Source organism: Lampetra planeri, chromosome 22 (genome assembly GCF_965212315.1).
Source record: "Lampetra planeri chromosome 22, kcLamPlan1.2.h2, whole genome shotgun sequence".
Classification (NCBI taxonomy): domain Eukaryota; kingdom Metazoa; phylum Chordata; class Hyperoartia; order Petromyzontiformes; family Petromyzontidae; genus Lampetra; species Lampetra planeri.
The window spans coordinates 9,187,889-9,210,554 of record NC_136128.1 but is presented as its reverse complement, the minus strand read 5'-3'; the positions used below and the strand labels follow the sequence as shown (position 1 = coordinate 9,210,554).

At 48.1% G+C, this 22,666-nt stretch overlaps 2 protein-coding genes across 6 annotated transcripts in view; one reads left to right on the top strand and one right to left on the bottom strand.

The window, feature by feature from the left end:
* FAM91A1 (family with sequence similarity 91 member A1) overlaps window positions 1-19,825 on the top strand; it is a 33,379-nt gene extending 13,554 nt beyond the window's left edge. Inside the window, exons 11-24 of one of the 2 annotated variants that reach the window (XM_078604367.1) lie at window positions 1,710-1,822; window positions 2,338-2,459; window positions 3,632-3,756; window positions 4,894-4,980; window positions 5,407-5,530; window positions 6,548-6,696; window positions 6,970-7,104; window positions 8,167-8,280; window positions 9,697-9,769; window positions 10,237-10,356; window positions 10,701-10,853; window positions 12,491-12,602; window positions 12,865-12,934; window positions 13,246-19,825. In XM_078604367.1, coding sequence (XP_078460493.1) covers window positions 1,710-1,822; window positions 2,338-2,459; window positions 3,632-3,756; window positions 4,894-4,980; window positions 5,407-5,530; window positions 6,548-6,696; window positions 6,970-7,104; window positions 8,167-8,280; window positions 9,697-9,769; window positions 10,237-10,356; window positions 10,701-10,853; window positions 12,491-12,602; window positions 12,865-12,934; window positions 13,246-13,452 — 1,704 coding nt within the window. In that variant the 3' untranslated portion in view covers window positions 13,453-19,825. Of the gene's footprint in view, window positions 1-1,709; window positions 1,823-2,337; window positions 2,460-3,631; window positions 3,757-4,893; window positions 4,981-5,406; window positions 5,531-6,547; window positions 6,697-6,969; window positions 7,105-8,166; window positions 8,281-9,696; window positions 9,770-10,236; window positions 10,357-10,700; window positions 10,854-12,490; window positions 12,603-12,864; window positions 12,935-13,242 lie in introns of both variants that reach the window. The other variant, XM_078604366.1, reaches the window with a different exon arrangement.
* A 1,096-nt stretch (window positions 19,826-20,921) lies between these two features.
* FDFT1 (farnesyl-diphosphate farnesyltransferase 1) overlaps window positions 20,922-22,666 on the bottom strand; it is a 28,421-nt gene continuing 26,676 nt past the window's right edge. For all 4 annotated transcript variants that reach the window (XM_078604368.1, XM_078604371.1, XM_078604370.1 and 1 more), the window contains one exon: window positions 20,922-22,216. In XM_078604368.1, the coding sequence (XP_078460494.1) occupies window positions 21,941-22,216 (276 nt within the window). In that variant the 3' untranslated portion in view covers window positions 20,922-21,940. The remainder of the gene's footprint in view (window positions 22,217-22,666) is intronic.

Sequence of the window (22,666 nt, the reverse complement as noted above, 5' to 3'; positions counted from 1 at the left end):
CAAGTTGAATTGGTGCCCTAGGTTTAAACAACAGAACATCATGTGATTGTAATCACACTGTTGTTGTGTGCCAAGAAATACCAACACTTGCAGGCATGCTTCGTGCAGGCATGACTCACCCATCATGCCTTGCATGTTTGTCTTGCGACCGCCACGTTACATGTACAATGCTCCTCCGCCTTGCTTAGACCACCAGCTCAAAATAAATTAAAGTGTTATCGTCCCTTCAGGCAGCATTGAAACACGAGACAACTATTTCTAATAGTTTGCAGCTTGAACGCATCGATGTTTTTTTCCCATTATTTACAGAGTGTTGGATTTGAATTCTTGTCTGCAGTAGCCGCAATAACACACTCCAGTACAAGCAAAATGTTTGTCATTTTGTCTGTCAGTTAGGTACAAAGTCACCATCTCCCTGCTAAAGTGAACAACGGAGTGTCCCTTGTCTAGTGGTTTACAGCATTAAACCACTGTTGGAAATTTCAGATTCCTATGACGAGGAGAAACATTATGTAACTGCTGTTTGATATTCAACAAAGTGGTACTCATTTTATTGGCTCCAGTGGTGGCCAGATGGCTCAGGGCACCTGTACTGTGTCAGAGAACGAAGCCAGTAATGCTGACATCCTGTGTCCAAATCTAGGTTTCTGCCACCAACTGAATTCTCAGTGGTATTGAGTTCATGGTCTCACCTAAGTCCCCACAGATTAAAAAGAAGACCTATCTTATTCAAGTTTGTCTCCTAATTTGGCGTATTCTAGCCCCGGTAAATATGTTAACGGTCTGTTCTACAATTGTGTCGATACAAATCTACTCGCTGTAATAGGGATTCACATGCTTGTAGCATCTAGAATTCATCCAAATCCAAAAGAGCTTGGGAAACTCCCTTCAAGTAAGATGCAGAACAAGTGTGCCCCTTTTTGTAGATGCCTACCTAGGTTGTGACTGTCTCACATTGAGGTTTGAAGCTTTATTCGTGAGAATCATGGTTGGGTGCACCACCAAAGCCCTCAAGTGACCTCGCCGTAGTGACATGTTAAAGTGCATGGGATTGACATTGCAGTGGTGTCACAGCAGTGCTATAATGGTGTGCCTTAAAATACTCTCTTTCATTAACGGAGCTTTGGTCTCGTCTTTGGAGAGCTCTGGGCTCGCACGCAACCTCCTCCGTACGTGTCCACAAAATAAGATCCCTGTGTGTTTTGGAGTTGTTAACGCATTGTGTTTAACATGCCACAATGCACCGCAGTGTTGCGTGTGTTTCATTTTTAAACGCTTTTATTTAACTCACTCTGTTGTATCCTCAACTCTGTCTGTTGTCGTATCCTCAAATTTTGTAACTCAATTTTAACCCACTTCCCAATGTCGTATCGACTGCAAACTTGGTATACTTATGTCATACTGATGACAATACTATCTTCTATCATTTAAAATAAATAAATATCTTAAGCAATCTTTTTTATATCTTATCTTTCGGCTTGGGTCTAATTGTCCACGCTCAACTGACGGCTGTAAATCACCACAGTCCCTTACGTTATGGCAAGCTTCGGGGCCACTTCCTGGAGTCTTGGAGTTCTGCCATTACTCTTACGGTACATTTCATTAAAGCGTGTTTTTAAAAAAGTATTTTTAAATATTACTTCTTTGCCTAGTGGGATACTGGCAGGCGCGGCAATTCATGTTGTCGCTTGTGTGGTTTGCATTCACAGAACGCAGTGTCGCTCTACAACCGCCTGGGCTTCGCCCGCAAGAAGGTCCAGGTGCTAACTCAGGAGGCCCTGCACCTGAGCTGGAGGGAGGTGGCACAAGTCAACAGGCTCAGGTGGTGGCTCCCAACAGTGCCGACTCAGAGGGTTGCGAAACATTCAGCACGACGATGACGTCCCACGGGTGTATTGAAGCATTGATCAAACAACTGTTTGGTGTGTTTTTCGACATGTATGTGCGTTACGGATTTTTTTTTTATTCAGAAGTACCGTATTCTCTCAGAAAATAATACACGGTTATTCCTGTATTTTAAATCAGAATTTTGGGGTACGTCTTTATAGGAATCAAGAATTGATGTTTTATTACGTCTCTAGTGAGTTAGGGGTCACGTAAGCTTATTCATGCCAAAGTTAAAAATAAGAATTATAGCGCTCTAGCAAATCCTCTGCTGGATGAGGGGGAGGGGCCCAGCACTGGTTCAGATATCACTCGTTGCACAGCTGGATTAATGGTGCCACGCCAGGATGGTGCCCGGCACGGCCTGATGCAGCTTGCACGTGGAGAGTGTGCTGCAGGCGGAGATCACAGTGGGCGCTCACGGTCTCCTCCCCCACGCCTTCACCCCGCCAGGGCCACGATGGACCCACAGAAAATGCTGCTGAGCTTTGAGGGAGTGGACGGAGGCCGCCCGGTGGGACTTGGAGCCTTGCAGGACGCCAACGACACCGACACTGCCAGCCAGGACGATCCGGGTGAATATCCACGGCTGTGCACAGCGAAGCCGACGATAACGGGCACGCTTTTCCCTATGGCGGTGGTGTCTTGCAACGACGTCTTTGCTTGTCCATGCCAAGTCGTTTACCATGGGCGGCAAAGTTGGAGAAATAAGGTTGCACGTGGGTTTGCAGCTCACACGTCTTATATAATCTGTTAATTTTGTACACGCCGTAGCGTTGCGATTGGCTTGATGAGGTCACTTTGATCATCACGGCAACACAATGTAAAGGTAAATAAATCACGAGTTGTAATTATTTTTGTAACGACATTGAAAGGTTTAATGATAACACTGATTTAATTTGTCTTTTGAAATGTAAACAACATGATCACCTTGATTGTTTTACACACATTTTGTTATTTAAATATTATTGGGCTGTTCGTGGGCCAGCAGAGTCTGGTTTAGAACCATTATTGAAACAAATGAACCATGATACCTTTGCCTAAGAAGCTCCATTACTTCCATGCGTCTTGATGCAATCATTATCTATAAAGCATCATCTAGATCGATAGATCTTCTGAGACTTTTGCAGAGGATCGGCATGCATCCGTGTAAGTGTATACGGAGGTAGTGGCGCAGTTGTTAGTATAACTCGCCACAAATCCACCCACCTGAGGTTGGTTCCTGATCACAGCAAAATGTATCTAAACCAGTCCTAGGCCTCTCCAAGCTCTATTTCAGAAGCAACCACAGAATATGAATATTTACACTGGAGGAAGCTGATGAGCTATAAAATTATTTTTCACAGACAGAATCAAACAGCGGTTACAATACAAATAAATGATAGGGGATACCTGGCCAAATTAAGCTCAACGAAGTGGCCTATCATGTGGAAATTTATAGCAGCCAAATACTCTAAACGCATGTTTCTAAATGTGGAGGGAAAAACCGGAGGACCCGGAGAAAAATCCATGCAACCACACGGAGAACATGCAAACTCCAAATATACAGGCGTCACGGTTGGGATCAAACCCAGGATCTCCTGCATACCAGGCGAGGTAGTTATCATCTTGCCACCACGGGGCCAAATCTCGCCACTCTTGGCTTTTAAGTGATGGCTTGGCCATTCTAAGTCATTGGAATACCACCATGGCACCCCGTTAAGGCTACACGTGAGGGATATGTTTTTGCCGTCTTGCGCGCACGCAGACACGGCGAGCGTGAGCAGCCTGACTCTGAGCTGCGCGCCGGCTCCGGGGACGCACAGCAAGCGCATCGCCTTCCTCTTCGACTCCACGCTCACCGCCTTCCTCATGATGGGGAACCTCTCGCCCGTACGTACGCACCGGCACATGCACGCTCGCACGTACGCACGCACAGGTCGGCAGGATTCAGTTTCCTGACCTAAAATTGCCAAATACAAAATTGTCGTGAGTGGTGTGTCATTGCGGAGAATACAACTGGTGTTCGTCTGCTTAAAAATGTTTTCTTATTTTCTCCACAATGATGCTCATGATTTTATTGTGTTATATATTACGTAGTTTTTCAGAGAGGGCCCTTGCCAATGCACATCTGGCATTTCATTGTTTCAATCAAGCCTGACTCTGCTGATGAGATATTGTATGCCGAAACCAATCCACCCATCTTTCATGTGTTGAACCAGTATTTCTGAAATTGTACGCTCCCAGAAGGACGTGTGTCTGATGGGTTGTGTAAGGAATATGCTAATTATTTATGTGAAAAACATCTGAAGGGGGCATATCATTTGCTTATTGAAATTGCTCAATAATTTGGTAGAAAAGTTGGAATAAGCCATTGTATAAGTGGAGGAAATTGGAGTGTGGAAACCATTGGTTCTCTACCTGTTTGGGTTTTCGACCTCCATCAAGGCCACCCAATCAAGACCACTTGTCCCCAAATCTCCCACCCCTCCTCCAAGCCCAAAAAAGACAAAAAAAGATACTGAGGCCACAATACACAGAGATTGCATGCCCACGCCTCTAGTCAATGCGGTGTTAGTAAGGCATCTGTTTCATCATGTTATATATTCCTGTTTTGTCACCCAAACGTGGCGCTGACATTTACTGGGCACGTTGAAATTTTCTTCTGTATGGTATCCATGCTGCAGCCTGAATTTCTACCCCCCCCCGCCGCCCCCCCGAAAGGGTTTTGGGCCCTCCCAGGGTAGCATGCCTGATTGGTTGAGAACCGCTGGCATATTCAATATATTGTTTTATATTTATATTATTTTATTATTTCCCTTCTACGTGACTTTACCGAAAGAACCAAGAATACCTTATACCTTATCTGTTCAATCAGTTTGTTGCTGTCTAAAGCAAGAACATTTGCATTAAATGCAATTGTCCTTACCTCTGTATCTGTCTCTCCCTGTCCCATCTCTCACCAAATCCTGTTGATTTGGTGACGGCAGTAGAGCTTCGTAAAACCTTCACGGCGCGTGACGTTTGCAGAATCTCAAGAGCCACGCGGTGACGATGTTTGAGGTGGGGAAGCTATCGGACGAGAGCCTGGACAGTTTCCTTCAGGAGCTTGACAAGGTACACAGCCACTGGCGAGAAACAACCGGTGGTCATAATGATTGTGGTTATGATCCCCTTTGCTGAGCACCACCGCGCTCTGGTTTGAGAACTTGACTCACCCTTCGAAAGTTGTAATTTAAATTCCCAGTTAAAGTTTTTCATTCTGGTGTCACTAGAACATTGGTGTTCGATTGAACAGTGATGTCATGTTTAACAGTTTTGAAAGGTGTGGTAGTGGTGTGCTGCAGTGACATCGCTAGAGTGTTCATTAACGAAGCTTCAAATTTTCAACTCGTTGACAGCCAGCGGCACACAGACCTTGTGCGCCTCTACAAAACATTTACCGTTTGGCGCATCCTCGTTTACATCATAGCTGCTTCGGGCTGGTGTCCTCTTAACTCATTCTTCTCTATCAAATTCCTGTTGCCCCAACGTTGAGTACAGGTGCAGATGGCGGGTGAGGGGGAGGCCCAGAGGTACTTCGACCACGCGCTCACACTGCGCAACACCATCCTCTTCCTGAGGCACAACCGGGAGCTCACGCCGGACCCCGAGATGCATCCCAACGGTAGCTGCTCCCCGCGCGATCCTTGAAGGCCACGACGCGCTGCTCTGCGACGGTTCCCGCATCGGTTCTGCGTCTCAGGACCGTGTGACGCCGAAAGCACAATCTGGATAAATAAAGTTCCAATGAGACGAAAACAAAGAGTTGGTTTCGCAAATCGTTGGGGAGGTGGCGGAGGCAATTTATTATGAATGTAACAATTTCGTCACTGCTACAATTAGACAAGTTATGAAAATTTGGGATCATTAATTTCGTTTTTTGTTTTATGAATCCATTCCGTCTTTGCCCCGTGCAGTGTATGTAGAATCTATAGTGGTAAGAATCTAGATAATCCATTGTGGTGTAAATCTGTAGAATCTAGTGGTATTATAATAATGTATAGCCTTTTGCCAATTTACTGCTGTAAAAATGCCTCCCCACGGGGCAGTGCGGGTTGACGAATGGTGTTCCCAGGACCGATATGAATATATATATCGGTCTTCAATACATATATATGTATGTTGGACTTCTTTTGCACCGTACGTAGCCAACTGTGCTAATCAGGAACAATTGATTCTTAGGCAAAAACACTTTGGTTCGCGTAAAATGAGCGTAAGATTGTCATTTAGTTCATGAATCATCCCAGGTGTAATTTTTTCACCCTCAGTTTTCTGCAATGCCGCTTGGCTGAATTGGGAGTGGATTATTGGTTATTGGAATAAGGCACTCCACTAGAGTACAGGGGTATGGTTATCCATAATTAATCCTGTATTTCTTTACTGTGTATACCTATTATAATTACAATAATCACAATCCGTGAATACAAAATAGGGCGAGATGCACGTGACGCGCCAAAATATATCACGTAACAGTAGACCGTTCCGCCTGAAATCAAGCACCGGTTCTATCGCTAATTATATGATCTCTTCTCATCCCTCCCGTGTCCTCTACACTTCATCGTTTCTGCGCCCCGTCCGTGGTCGCGCGCATCTCCCGCTGCCCTCAATCGCACTGCCGCCCGACGCGCGCGCGCGTGCCAAGGCCTGCCGCTGGACCTGCTACGCTGCGAAAGCCTCTTGGGACTGGACCCGGCCACGTGCAGCCGCGTCCTGAACAAGAACTACGCGCTGCTCGTCTCCATGGCGCCGCTCAGCAACGAGATCCGCCCCATCAGCAGCTGCACCCCACAGGTCTCCGCGGGGTGGGGGGCGAAGGAAGGCGGGCATTAGGGGGTGTGATAAGGAGGCACAGGCTTGGCAAGGATGCCCTGGGCTAATCTTGGGAGCCGTAGTAGTCAGATGTGCAGACTCATACACGTTTGTTGAAGCTGATTGATGGACATCAAAACCGCGGTCTAACGCAAAAGCAGCACTTCGCTGCTTGATGTAGAATCTTCTCTGGCTGTAACAGTAGCGATTGTTGTGCGAGTTTGCTTTAAATAACGATATATATCTTGTGTGCAGCACATGGGTCCGGCGATCCCAGAGGTGAGCTCCATCTGGTTCAAGCTGTACGTGTACCACCTCACCGGCTGGGGCCCGCCCTCCTTACTCCTCTCCAAAGGCACACGGCTGCGGCGCCTGCCCTCTATATTCCAGGTACCTGTGAGCATTACCGCGAATGCCCATCCGGCAAATCGGAACTCGGGAGTTTATCTTATCCGCTGGTATGGCCCCATTGGGGATAAGTAACTCTGTTAGGAGGACGGCCGCAGCCATAGACAATCGGCGGTGGCGGCAGTAACAGGACATCACAGTTACATTGAGTTGCATGAAGATCCATAGAGTTGTATGGAGATCCATGGAGTTACTTAGAGATCCATAACACTTCCGTACCCAGTTACACGCTAATTTCTCACATTAACATCACTAGACCCAGCCACTTATTTATGACCCTTGGGCTACACCCATTTCAAACCTTTTAAAACAGTCTGCATCAGCAGCAGACCATGCTTTCCCACCTGATGACGGACGCTTGTGTTGCGCCCGAAACGTCGTGATCTATTTTATTTTATACCTACGTGACTTTACCGATAGGACCAAAGAGTGTGGATTCCTGCAGCAACGAAAGCTTCAAATCAAGATAGATCCATAGAGTTACATGAACATTTATAGAGTTACATACAGGATCGTAGACCACAGCCGAAGATCGTTGAAAGTGGCCGCAGTTACAGGACATCATAGTTAGATTGAGTTGCATAGAGATTCATAGAGTTACATACAGATTCATAGAGTTACATACAGATTCATAGACCACAGCCCAAGACTGTTGACAGTGGCGGCAGTTACAGGCCATTGCAGGGTGGCAATGGGCAATTTAACAAGAGCAAAAACAACAGTTTTGTCCCCAACAGCCATGCCAGAACTTACTGCAAACACGATAGACAATACATAGTGCTTAAATACAAATAGAAAAACATGTAAAAATAAATCATGTCACAACCGTGTGCAAATTAACTGTATACTCGGACAATGGAGCTTAGTTATAGCATTCGTATTTGTGGCAAAAGCGGCGTGAATGTGTCCCGCATCTCGGAAGTTTCTTGGCATCTGAAGTGAATACTGTGGATAGTAGGTGTACACTTGGGCTCCACACACACACAGGTACTGACACGCAAGGGTTAAGAGCTTTTGTATTGATCGCGTCTGTTCGCATTTCAGGGCTACGAGCGGTTACTCATCACATCCTGGGGTCATGACCCCGGGGTGGTGGCCACGTCCAACGTCCTCATGACGCTGAACGACGCACTCACCCACTCTGCCGTCCTCGTTCAGGTATTCACCACCCTCGGGATCATCCCCCTTGATCATCTATACCAGTGGTTCTCAACCGGGGGTACGCGGATCCCTGGGGGTACGCGAGGTGATTTATAAATGTGTCTTCTTCGTCGTGACTCCTGTCCAACCTATATGGTCTTTTCCCAAAATTCTGATTTATTGGTGAATAATCATGTAGGAATCTGCCAATACACATATATAATAGCCCAGATCTGTCATTATTTATTTCATTCTGTGCCTGTGATTAACGCGGCACGGATTGGTTGAAGTGCGTCATGTGACCGCGAGCAACCAGCCAGGCAGAGGTGAGCCCCTCCCAAACATGTACGCCCCCCGATTTGTTGAAGTGCGTCACGTGACCGCGAGCAACAGATGGGTGTGTGAGAGTGAGGAGACGGGTGAGTGAGAGTGAGGCAGAGCCGTGCTCCGTCCACTGCTGCCCTGAGGGGGACTCCCCTGCTCTCCACTGCTGGCTTGAGGGAGAGCCGTGTGGTTGTTCGGGCCCGCCGCAGGCTGTGGTTATTCGGGGACGCTGCAGGCCATAGGCGCCGCCCAACAACCGAGTATAAAATAACTACGATAACAATTGAAATCGACATGGTAACTTAGAACGATATTGATGTTAATTATTCATACATTTATTTGTCAGAACCATGTTGGGTCAGGCAAGGGGGGTTACTCGGTTGAAACAAAATTCATCAAGGCGGTGCAGTCGCCAAGAAAAGCTGAGAACCACTGATCTGTACTACTCATCATGTGTTTGTGGGCGGCAAGGTGGCATGGTTGTTCGACTCGTGCCGCACAGCAAGAAGCACATGGGTTCGAGTGCTGACTCTGTGTGGAGTTTGTACGTTCTCCCCCTGGTTCTGCATGGGTTTCTTCCGGGGTTCTCCGGTTTCCTACCAGTAAGCTAAAAAAAACCTTACAATGTAACTGGTATTGGCCAAACATCCCAATGCTGAAACCATTACCTACAAATTACTTAATTAGGATAACAACAGCATTACCCCCAACTGCAAAAACGTTGGCAGGACCCTCCAGAAAAAAAGTCTTGAGATGCAGTGAGGCTGTCCTGGGTAAAAAAAAATTAAATCCGACATACCCCGTGACCAAATCTCCCTAGATTTAGCCGATGGTGGGTCTTCTCTGCGTACTCCACATGCAAAAACGTTCCTTCAAATCTTAATTGGTCAAACCGCCCGCAGAAGGAGCCTCCCGAAATAAGTGCTTTGATACTCGGGGAAGCTTTTTTTGCGTGATTAAATAATATTTATTTATTTTGTTGCAGTGGTCATGCGCGTGTGTGTGTGTGTGTATTGCGATAATACGAGCCCCCTAATGAGCTTTTGCTGCGATGACTCCGACATCAGGATGGCGATGCAATGATGCTAACGAGGTGTTTACTTGTGGCAGGGACATGGGGCACAGGCGGACGGCGAAGTCGTTTACGTTCCATTCCCGATTGATGAGCCCATCATCAAGGGAGGTAAGCGTCGGAGGTGAAGACTTGTACCCACCAGCGGAACGAATATCTGCCAGGGATAAGGCAGCAGTAGACAACGATTGCTATCCTGTACTAATTAATCCCATCAAGGTTGAAACCAGTATAGCGTCCGTCTAATTTTTTTGTGTTTAGTTTGTTGTCCTTCCCCCGCACCTCTGATTAGCACGGTTGGCCATGTACGGTGCGAAAGAAGTTCAACATACCTACAATATAAAAACGTACATTCTCCTGCTCCTATCTCAAGTAACATTGCCACAGTTTTCACACTTGAGTTGGTTGACCAAATGAAAATATTGGGTTTGTTATACACGCGATGCGGTGATGTCACACGCATGCGAGGCATTATAGTCACCAGTGCGTGATTGCCGTCTATAAAATCGCCTCCTGCCTGTATTATGACTCTTAATCTGAAATTTTGTGTTTGTTTTGGCGCTCACTTTTTGCCACAGACTTCAGCCTGGAGCACGTGTGCCGGCACCCGGCTGTGCAGGCACTGCGGGAGAAGCTCGACCTCGAGCACTCGTGCGGCTTCATCGCCATGGTCACACCGAGGAGTCGAGAGGTCACAGGTGCGGGTGGATGAGAGAGAAAGCGCACAGGTGTGGGGAGATGAGAGAGAGGTCACAGGTGCGGGGAGATGAGAGAGAGTGCACAGGTGCGGGGGGGGAGATGAGAGAGCGAGCAGCAGTCGGTCAACCCATGACACCTGGGTCTGTCCCGTGACCTGTCAGCGAGCCGTCGACAATTTCACACTTCACGTGGCCTCAAAGTGCACCTGGCCTGGCACAGGTGGCGTGGTGACGTTACCGCCACTTAGCGGCGAACGGCGAGTGTTGTGTTCATCACGTTGGTGCTGGTGCGTGCCTCTGTGTGCTTGCGCTCGTTTGCCACGGGTGTCCCGACGATGAAACAGAGGGGCCCCCTGTTGGCACCGAAGAGGATTCGCCGGCCGACTCGGACACGCAGGGCAGCGCCGACTCATTTGAGATTGTGGGCGGCGACGCCGAGGGGGCGGTCGAGAAGACGGCGCCGAGGAGAGCCCCTCCGAGCGCTCCCACGGCCCAGGGTGAGTGCCGCACGCTCGCACCACCGCGCGCACTCGCGTGGACTCGTCCTTGTTCACGCGCTCGCTCGTGCCCTGCAGCTCGTCATCTGCTTGTTCAGGCAGCTGATGCACTTGTCGCTATGCCCAGGAAATGTTTGTCTGTCCGTGCGTCTGCCAGTGGCCGCTTCAATTGGTTTCACGAATACTGCAAATCGCCTTAACAAATTGCTGGGAAAATCTTGATTTGATGTTTTGGTGACTGCAGGAATCCATACTCGTTGGTTCCTTCGGTAAAGTCACGTGGGTAGAAATAAAATAATATTAACAAATCGCGACGTTTCGATCGCAACACAAGCAGCTCCCCTTCCCCTGCTCCACACCCCCCCTCTCTCTCTCTCCCCCCTTGCTCCTCCCCCTTTTCTTACCTATATAACCTCTTGCCACGGCAGCTCTCTCGCCTACTTCAGCATTTTTTCTTGCTGTGGTTGTTCCACCTGATGAAGATTGCTTGTGTTGCGATCGAAACGTCGTGATTTGTTTTATTTTATTTCTGCCTACGTGCCTTTACCGAATGAACCAAAGAGTATAAATTGCTGGGAAATTCAGCATTTATCTTAGCATTGACCATGCCTGGAAGATCTCTGTATAGTTTTGGGCAATATTGATAACTGTAGGGTGGCCATTTGGCCAGCTCACAGTTATAAAGTGTAATGTTCATCTTATATTTCATTGTTTTTATCAAAGCTTTACCGAGTCTCAGGACTTTTGATGAGGGTCCTGCATTAAGACGTTTGGCCATTTCCATTTAAGGAATTAGTTGCAATTGGAAGGAAACTGTAACACCCTTAGAAAACCCATGCAAACAACGGGTTAGGTCCTCGTTTAATGTGGTAGATGCTATCCTGAAAAGGGTCACGTTAAGTGAAAACAATTTCCCCTTTAGTAATGTCACGTGAAAGGTTGGTGGGATACGATGTATGCACACTACACGGTAAGATGACGGGAGAAATAACCGCTGTGTAATGTTCATCTTATATTTCATTGTTTTCATCAAAGCTTTACCGAGTCTCAGGACTTTTGATGAGGGTCCTGCATTAAGACGTTTGGCCATTTCCATTTAAGAAATTAGTTGCAATTGGAAGGAAACTGTAACACCCTTAGAAAACCCATGCAAATAACGGGTTAGGTCCTCGTTTAATGTGGTAGATGCTATCCTGAAAAGGGTCACGTTAAGTGAAAACAATTTCCCCTTTAGTAATGTCACGTGAAAGGTTGGTGGGATACGATGTATGCACACTACACGGTAAGATGACGGGAGAAATAACCGAGGGTACGCCGCTGCGTTACAATATCATTCCACGTACTGAATCACTCCGCTCAGCCGTGCAGCTCAAGAAAGTGGTTGTCGACCGCACAGATACTGCGTTTATAGCGTTGCGCGTACCACGTTATTGCGGGCACGTTCCGCCTTATGAATCGAGCAATGGCGAAGACGCCCCCATGTGAACACGCGGTTAAGCGAGGACTTACCGGATAACACTCAAGAGGTCACACTTGGCTGGTGAACTGCTGAACCAATTGCAAGTGATGATGCGTCCGTTTTCTGCGTAATTACCATCTGCCTGGTCTCCGTCCCACCTCCCCCGCCGTGTCGCCAGCGGATCATTGGGTTCCGCTGGAACTCTGCTTCGGGATTCCTCTCTTCAACTCGGAGTTGAACAAGAGCGTGTGCGAGAGGGTGGCCTCCCACTCGCTGTTCCGCAAGGAGAGGTGAGCGCTGCCGCGAGCACGTGCACACGATGGTCCGCCCCGACCGGTAGGCAACGTAACGACGCGTCGATCCGCGCGGGTTTCAATTCGACAGTTTTGGGCCCGCGATGTGTCCGCACGTCGTGCGCTTGAGAATTGACTCTTCACTGCCTCCACGGGATAAAAGCGAGGAACGTTTCGGTTTCGCGTAGCGACATCCACACGTAGGAACGTACGACTTCAAGCCGCCGCCGTTTTGAATTTTTGCGCTCCCTTCTCCCAGTTTGGAAGAGCTGCTGCATTTCAGCCGAAAGCTTTCGCTGCAGCTGCTGGACTTCATCAGTCACTACCAGGTGAGGCCTCTTGTCTCTCTTGCCCCTGTGCTGTGTCTCTGGACCAAAGTGCACCTAGCCTGGCACAAGTGCTGTGGTGTCATTATGATGGTGATTGTGATAGTGACATGAACAATGTTTATTCTGATACATGGGTGAAGGTAGCTGCTGTCTGCACGTAAAGTCTTTGAATGGATGGCTACTGGACATTGGTGAAAAAGAGCTTTATAGCTCATCAGATTTCTCCAGTGTTAATATTCTGATTCTGATCATGGAAACAAATACAAATGTGTGCTGCCCTTGTTGTACCCCCGCCCCCCCACTTCCCGCAGGACGGTGGCTCCACGGAGAGCTCCACACCGCTCGCTCCCCATCCGCCTCCCACAGTCCCCAGCACGGAGCAGGGAGTCTCCATGCCGGCCGTGAACCTGATGTTCTCGGCCGGAAAGCTCTCCCACTGGAGGAGCAAACCACCGACGTCTATCCTCCTCCATCAGGCCGACATCACCCGAAAGAACGCCGCATCGCCGGCAGATTAACACCGGTCGGGCATTGGGGTTCAGGGGTCCGGATTTGTGAGCCTTAGCAGAGTAGTTAGGGGGCCCTCCGTGTGTGAACGGGTGAGAGGGCAAGTGCGGGTGATGGTGTGAGTAACTTGAGTTAATGAGTGGTTCGGTCGGTGGGTGGGTGCCTGCATGGGTGAAGAGCCAGCAAGTTCTGTCGATAGATGAGTTGAACACGTGAGTGAGCGAGCGAGAGAGTGGGTGTGTGTGAGACTGCGTACATCGTGGATGCGCGAGTGAGCGTGCAAGTGTGTGTATGCGTGAGTACGCGAGTTTATGCATGACTGAGCAAGCAAAAGAGTGAGCCAATCATTTAGTAAGTCGCTTATCTTCATCATCGCAGTCTCTCCTATCCTCTCCTCACCAACCAAGCATCGACATCCAGCCGAAAAAAGGACCCTGGTATGTTTGAGGTGTAGTCTCTGGTTGGGGTATCCTATGCTGCTGTTAACAGGTGTATCTCTTGTTTGGTGGTTGTTACGGTTATGTAGTTTGTATTTATATACCTGGCTCGGCGATTTAAATAATCGGGAGCCGTGTTGCATTCCTTTTACGGGAACACCTTTAGGTTTGGAAGTGAAGTTTTAACTGTGGAGAGGACCCTTATGTGTTGTAGGTATTTTTTTAATAATATATTTCTAAGTGGTCATTGTCTTCTTCATTACGATTGCAGTTGCTAGATCATGTGGTCGGTCCATTCACATCTGTGGCCATGGTCCAATTCACACCTCGTAATGTTTCAATGTCTTCCTTATCGTCCTCGTCATCATCATCATCGTAGCCGCTGGTATCTGGTGGTTGTAGGAGCAGTCGTCTTAAGTTTGTATTGTATTGACAAACTGGACACCGTCCTCTGGAGCCAACCAATTTCTTTTTTATGGGGGTGTTTCTATTCCTGAGCCCACTCTTGAACCACCCAACAACCAGCTGCGGTAACCCCGTTGTTTTAACAACCTCCGGGCGTAGTGTGCATTAAGGTAAATCCACTGGCTGAGCTAATTCACGCAAGTACTGCTCATTAGCATCGCAGCAAATTAACACTGCCAGAAGGAAATCCTCGTACGTGGTATTTACATGCACCCTCGCAATCGGCAAATTATGAAGGAGTTGAGCCTGTGTTGATATAATTTTTCAGACGGATAAACACCTCCTCCACGTCCATTAGTGCAGGATTAGCAGTCGTTGCGTAGGTGGGAATTAAAGACAGGCATGTGTTGTGCGCGTGCGTGTGTGTACATATGGGGGGGGGGCAGTAAAACTCGGGGATCCAAGTTCGATTCCCGCTCATGGCCAACACCAGTGACGATTATCTGAACCGGTTATGGGCCTCTCCTAGTTTGACTCGGCCTCAAATGAGTACCTGGCATGTAGACATCACCCCTGGGGAGACCAAGGTGGCCGGGCCTGTTGCTGGCCACCCACTCCCTCGTGTGCTGTGCCGGCCTTCATAGGTGCTCGCTAACAGCACTTGGCCCAGCAAGTCGGTTAAGGCTATAAGGGGGGGGATCTTTGTCTTTGTACATAGCATTTCATTGTTAAATATCCTTGCGCAGTGGCTCCATGTAAGATGGTAAATTCCATAACTGAGTGCAAAGGAACTGCCATGAAACATCGTTGTAATTATCGTTACGGAGCTTTCAACAGGGTGGGGCGGCGGGGGGGAGCTTTAAGTGCAGTGTTCATACACGAAGCTTCCTAACGTAGCCTTTGGGTGTATCGTATTTTGCGTGTATATATGGGTGACATTTCTATACATGCCTACGTGATTAGCAGCCCGACTTGCTGTACTCTAGCTGGTTACGTTTATTCTGTCGCTGCATTCCTGTTATCGTGAAGCACTTTTTGAAAGGGAAGGGTCTCGTTAAACTAGAGCCACAAGCAGTGGTCACACTTGGCTGAAATAAGGGCAACGTTCTTACAGGAGTTCACGGGAGGTGGCAAAAATTATACTCTTTGCCCACGATCTGTGGGAAAGCTTTTGTGGACCCCATTGCACGTCACGATTGCAACACAAACAACTTGGATTGATGCAGCCTATCTAACTCGTGTTTGCAACTGCGTCGCATCGCCCATAGGGGGGACCTACCATCGCCTGTGCTGATCGTTGTAACATTCACTCGGCTTTTGAAGAGCGCTCGCTACGCGTTCTGAGTTGTGGCCGCCGTCCTTTCACCTCGGCTCCGCCTCCCACAATGCCCTGCCGCTCGTCACGGTGCGGTTTTGCACCACGACCCCGGCAGGTGCTGCCTCGGTGGAGCCATGGGCCAGCCCACTGGAATGGCAATCCGGAGGACGCCGGTTGGATTACTTCCTCCGGCGTGGCAGTTAAAGTTTCTAAAATCCCATCGCCAGCCCCTGCCCCCCGTCCCCGCCAGCAGCGTAAAGAGTACATGCCAGTCGATTGTTAGGTCGCATGCGGTGGGGCGAAGTGTTGGTACTTCTGTCTCTTCCAAGATGTTAACTGTGGCGAGATGTTAACTTCCTTGCCTGGTATACAGGTCATGGGTTTGTGGGTTTGATCCCGAAGCTGACGCTTGTATATTTGGAGTTTGCATGTTCTCCCCCGTGGTCACGTGGATTTTTCTCCGGGTCCTTCGGTTTTCCACTCCGCATTTAGAATCGACATGCGTTTAATTATTTTGCTGATATCAATTTCCACGTAGTAAGCCACTTTGTTCAGCTATCATTTGTGATAGCCAGGTCACGTCCGAAAAGAGCTGTACAGCTCCATGGGCCTTACCTGGTCAAATAAAATCTTTATGCCTGGCCAACGTGTGAGAGAAGGCCAGCATACCTTCTAGAGGGGGGCTGTCTCGAGCTCCCTCTAGTGGAGACCCTTCTGCCAGCAGTAATGTGAGCAAGCAATTGCAGGGCTGCACCTTTACCTTACTGTTCACCGTTTGTGACACTTGAAGATTGAGGAGTTATTCTGGCGTGGGGAGATTCTACTGTCTGATTTGTGTGTCCTTATAAAGGTTAATTGGAATTTGAAACAAGCTTTCGGCAACTTGAACAATTTTTTTTTACAGTTTGTGTTTGTGGTGATCCAGCCTGTCCATAAAACTTGCCACCAATGGGAGCAGTCTTGTCCAGGTGGTGCGTATTTTACCCACCCCCAGAGGGATGAGGAGGATGATGAGAGACGCTTGGTCGTGCAAGAAAATTCTGGAAACCGCCGCTCTCGGTACTGCCATGCCACTAATTAAGGACTGTATGACAGAAATAATGCGAAACGATTGCTTTGCTAAAGTACGTTCACAAACGTGTTACAGTCATGGCAAAAACAAGTAATAATTTTAAATAAAATTAAAGGACGGATCATGCAGGATATAGTTGTGTATTTGCAGTCAACATAAACATCAATGCCATAGCAAGAGTTAGGGGGCTGGAGGGCCGGTTGCTGCGGACACCGCCTCTCCACGGGGGGCAGCCACCTAGACACGTAGCAGAATTGTTGGCAGTGAAACAAGGCAGCAGTGGTGGTGGTGGTGGCGGCCGCTCAAGGTTTTGACGGGGTGGTGCCGATGCCCCGAACAGTCGTCGCTTGTTTGTGGAATTGCCCAAACGTTTTGAAAATCCTCTTGATCGAACGACGTGTCCCAGCGGCACAAGGAATATTCATGACAATGACGGTGCGAACCCAGTTTTAGTGGCAGGCCAGACGTAGGGGGCGATGTCTTCGTGAAATCAATATTCCTTGCACGTTTTGCACCCCTGCCCACTGAGAATTTGCATTCGCCAAATTTAAACTGCTCGGTTAAGGGCCTTTTTCAGCTATGTGCGATGGACACAGAATATTATCAGGTATGAACTACAAATCATGGCATGTGATTCGACCAGTAATTGGGTTCAACCTAACACCTGCAGCCGCTGGTGATGCTATCTTCACTGAAATGTTTCGATTTTTTTAATGGAATTTGACCAATTCATGACATCGCTGGGGGTGTGAGTTGTTAAAATTCTTAATTGATAACGCTAGCTGCTGCAAGTATTACTGAACGGAGCCTTGAAACAGGAAAATGTTTCATGAGCTCTAGTATTCCGCAGTATTTCCTTTTGCCGTTTCCTGCAACGTTACCCTATGACGACTGTTTCTTCGTGACGCTTTGGGTAAAGTTTGTTGACCCTGTGCAGTGGTTATCTCCCCCACCGCCGCTGTGAATCCCGCCACCCGAGTTCGATTTCTGGCCACAGGCTGAACCTGGGGCCTCGTTTCTCCCTCCACTCTTCATCACACCCGCACTGATTAGCGTGACAAAGTGCGGTCAACCCCCGTGACCGACACGGCACAGAGAGAGGCCTTCACCCAGCAGTAGATTTACAAAGGGCTGTGCGTTTTTCTGCACATATGCCAACGCAGTCTCTGAACCTTTTAAAGCTTAAAACCGCACAGGAGTTGTGGAGGGGGCCCCCCCACCACCTTGAGATGTGGCCAACTTTACCACTTCCTGACCTGCGAGAAGTGTGGTAAAACCCGCATGGCGTGGGAAGGCCCTCATCCAGCAGTAAATTCGAAAAATGGACGACATGAACATACGTTGTAAATGATCGGAGGGCAATTAGCCACATTGGAGATGTAAGTTACGTGTTTTAGTTTAATGCCGATTGTGTCGTTTCTCCGGGTTAACATTTTTTAAGCCATCATTTGTATACTTGCCAGCTCCACATGATACGATACAGAAAATGATCAATGTCCTTTCTCCGTGCAGGTCACCGTCGACCGAGCTGGCCGGCATTGTCTTTGTCGCCACTTTAAATCCAACTCGAGTTGTACTCTCACCTTGTTTGCCCCTATTTGGCCAGGAAAAGCCAAAGTTGCTTTCTTGCATCCCCCCCCCCTGCCATGACTTTTAACCTTGATAGTAGAGGCTGGTGTTCTGGTTGTTTCCAGATTCACGTGGAGTGCCTTACCGAATGAAATGCATCTCCCAAATGCTGGTTAATCGCAGTCGTCCACTGCTCTAAATATCTCTTATCAGCATCCCCCCCCTGCCCCTCCTAATGGGAAACTGTCAGTGGTGAATTGGGATTATGGTGAAACGGTATGGAGTAATAGTGTAAAGCATCCATTTGGATTGGCAATGTTTAAAAAGATGGGCAGTGGGGAAGCTGCTACGACCGGAGTTTGGGTGCCGTTGGTGTAAAATTTAAATGCCTTGCGCATATTTGGTCCTCTGTCCCCAAGAGGGTATAAAACACAGCTTCGTGTTGCTGTGGACAGATTTTCTGTAACTATACACATCAATTTCACATTGAACAAGGGAGCCCATAGGCCTCTGGGTCATGTTATAAAAAAAAAAACAACCGGGTCATGTGTGTGATTGTAAACTTTAAAGTGTTCTTTGCGATGAACCACTGCACTTGGATTCACAAAATGCGCATACGTGTTAGCAGTTGTGGAATCCTTGTTGATGGAGTCCTAAGTTTACTTCGTCTTTTACCATGGCTGCTTCTTGTTCTTGATGGGAGGCCTCAACTGCCTTATCCAACTCTGGGTTTTGACAAGGTTATGGCCAAGGCCAGACGAACAGCAAAGTGGGGCATAACAATGCCTCTTTGCTTCATATCGAGTCTTCAGACAACCCCACACGTGAGCGATCAATAGCGAGTCGTGGTTGGTTGCAACCATCACCGATGTGTGGACGTCTCTGCAACCGGTTGTACATCCGGTTGCATTTAGCAAAGAAAAAATATATTATTTTCAAGTGGCAAGCTGCTCTGATTTATCGCAATGTATTTCAGCAGCATGTGACAATTAAAAACGAATTGGCTGTTCGTCCCAAATACGCAGTTACAATTTCCCTGTTGAAGTTCACCGGCGATTACGTTGCACTTTTCAGGCGTGAACCTGGCTTTAACATCACAGTACTTGCATGAAATCTCTTGAGTAAGAATCGATGTGTTCCGATTGTGTGCGTTGTACCGTGTGATGGGGCCCATGTGACTTAGCAGCCGGTTGCTTGCATTCACCACCACGTTAAAAACATCTCTTTCGCAATTGAGTCGCCGCCCTCAATCAAGGGTGCTGATGGTTCGACCCCATATCGCCCTCACCTGGTTTTAAGAGTACCAAGTTGAGTTAGCGTCTTTGGTGAGCATGGGGGTTTAGAACCCATATTAAAAACGTATTTCCTTCCCCTCGTGGTTGGAGGGGTGACCACTTTTCTTTCGTTTCATAAAGTGAGGGGTTGTGCGTTTTTGCGCTTCTACATTCCGTTAAAACATTGAGGAATTAAATGGAAGGTTTAAAGTAACAAAAAATATAAACCACCAAAAGCTTTATTCCTAAGATTTAGTTGTATTCCAGTGGTGTACTGGATAAATAAAGTTGATTTGTGAATTTCTGTGATACTGCCTGATTGTATTTTACTAATAGAATGCTCAATGCATTGAATGCAGTGTACTCTGAATCGTTTATACCTAAGAGGGCTTGTAAATCCACTCCTGGATGAACACCCCCACCCCCGCAACCAGTCCCACAGTAGCCTCGTGGTCAACGCACACCAAGCATCATCCAGCCGACGAGAAACTGCAAATTCCACGCAGATTTGAGAACACCTATGCATGTATTCTGCATCGTTTCCCAACATGCGTTTGTCCTGAAGTTTTTTTTTTTATTCACTAATGCGTTACGACTACCATGCATTTACACGGAACAGAAACGTGGAATATGCAAAGAAGCGTGGACAAATGTGTGTACCCTTAGAATTACATTTAATAAGAGGCGGTTGAACACTTAAGGATACCACACAGGTTATTAGACAATCGACTTAATTTGGCTTGATTTGCATCGGTCGAAAATAATAGCGAAAGGAACACGCCCCAAGGAGGTGTCGCCATGAATTTGGCTCGAGTGCAAAGCCGTTGGGTGGATTACCATAATTACATGGGTGGCAAACATGGGGAAGGTTTTCATCCAGCCGCAGATCTATCACAGCCGTTGATGAACGATCACATGGAGCCGCGCAAGAGATTACATGGCGCAGCTGCGAGATGTCGCACGCGTATACATTAGAGACCATGGGGTAGCGCAAAGTGGCCAACTAATGTAGCAACGCTTTAGTGCAAATTTACGTACGCAGCGAATACCAGGTAATTATATGGCACCCCCCACCCACTCATTTCACACACGGTTATCACAATTCACTGTTGTCCACAGAAATTAGCCACAGAAAGTGACACCACATCAGGTGGTAGCGACAAGCGCGTGATATCTGGTCTGGAACCATGGGACTGCACCGTTTGTAGATTACTTGCCAAATGGCGGTAATATACAACCATGTGGACTTTGCTAATTGATGAGGAAGGGTAACGGAGGATTCTGATCCACAGAACTCTACCCAATTGCAGCCAAGCACAGCTAACAACTTAAAATATTCAATCGATGGTCATTAATTGCCGTGTGTTCAGATTTATTCGAGCACATAAAACCAGCAAACATGTCATACCAAAAATATTCTTTATTGTCATAATCGTCATACTTTATTTCGATCAAATCGTCGCGTTAAAATCAGAGATTGCTCGCCCCATTTTAAAGTAACGACCCACCCATGGGGAGAGCTTGCAGTTTTATAGTCAACTTTTTTTTTAATAGAAGTTACCACCTGCAAAAGCACAGCGTAGAAATATTTAGTTGTTTATAATTTCTACTGTCGTTAATTTACACGCGACTAGCCCCATCTTTGCGTTCGAGATATGGTACAAAGCCTCAACAGGGAGAGGGGGTCAAGCGAGCCACAGCGCCCGAGATTAAGCAACAAACGCAAAGAGACAAACACGACACCACTTCAGAATGAACACGACGCGGACTGGCTTGAGCTGGCCAAGTCATTTGTGCGGTCAACTGGAAACCACGTGGTTTGCCAATTTTTCTCATGTCGTCTGTAAACATTTAAAACGTTTCTTAAACTAACACGACAGCGAAGCACCCTCAATCAGTTAAAAGTCTGCACGGATCTTACGTATTTATTTATCCACTTCCGCGCAATTCAACTGCCACTAACTGGCAGCCAAGAGAACTACTTCCTCCCCACCAGCAAACGCATCACTTTCTACAAATATGGCGGCACTTCTAATCTCATTGCCGCTCGCTTCCCTGTTAAGACGCGGCACGTGCACGACACCGAGAAGCAAAGCCAGGGTTTTTCCAACATGGGGTTGCGAGAGGGATATCAACAACCACAACCCTGCGCAGAAGCACAACCCCATCAGCCACCATGCGTGCGCGCCTTCCTACACGCACGCAGGGAGGCCGCCCGCTTCCATCGCGACAACCTTTTTCATTTGGAACAAATTCTCGGAAGGGGGAGAAGGGGGCCATGTGGCATTTCTCAAAAACGCAACGTGAATCACCAGTGGTCACAGCAATGGCTCGGGCAGGGCGCTTGGGATATATATTTACAGATTGGCTGGGCGCATCGGAGGTCCACCAGTTCAAAGACGGAGGGGGCAATCGTCGTCATCATCACAGGCCCTGCAGGTACTTGGCAGCGACCCCCTGCACCGTGGCCCAGTACTGCCAGCCCAACGCGGCCAGAACCATTCCCATGGTGAGGCTCAGCGGCGATATGAAGCCAGTCCCCTGATGGCGGCCATTAACCTCCTCTTCCTCCTGCGCGTCGCCGCTGTCGCCACCGCCTGCCGACGACGACGCGCCCGCGCGCGACATGGCCTTGATGCGCAGCACAATGTTGCGCGTCTGGGTTGCCGAAGGGTCGTCGGGCGGGATGCAGCGCTGGATCTGTGGGCGAAGCGACGTCATGCCTGGCTACCCACGGAGGTTTACGCGGTTGCAGCTGCACAGATCTCCGATGAGGTGAAAGGTAATGAAAGTAAAAAAGGCGCAACCCTGCAATTACCTGCTCACGCCCATTGCTAGCAGAAGGGCTTCCACCCAAGGGAGCTGTAGGAGGGGGGGGGGGGGCCACTCTAGAAACCCTACAACTTCCACGCTGGCCCATCCACCCACTTCATCCCACGACACGCCACCTGCTAATTCAGGCCCGCAAATTAATTAGGCTGTTCCAGCCATCACATTAGGGGCGAGTTAATTAAATGTTTGGCCAAATATAACAGGCTAATGTTTAAGTTGATAATTTTGAATGGCCCGCAAATGATGTTATAAATATCCAAATGGCCCTTGGCAGAAAAAAGGTTCCCCCACCCCTGTGCTAATCATTCAACTGTGATG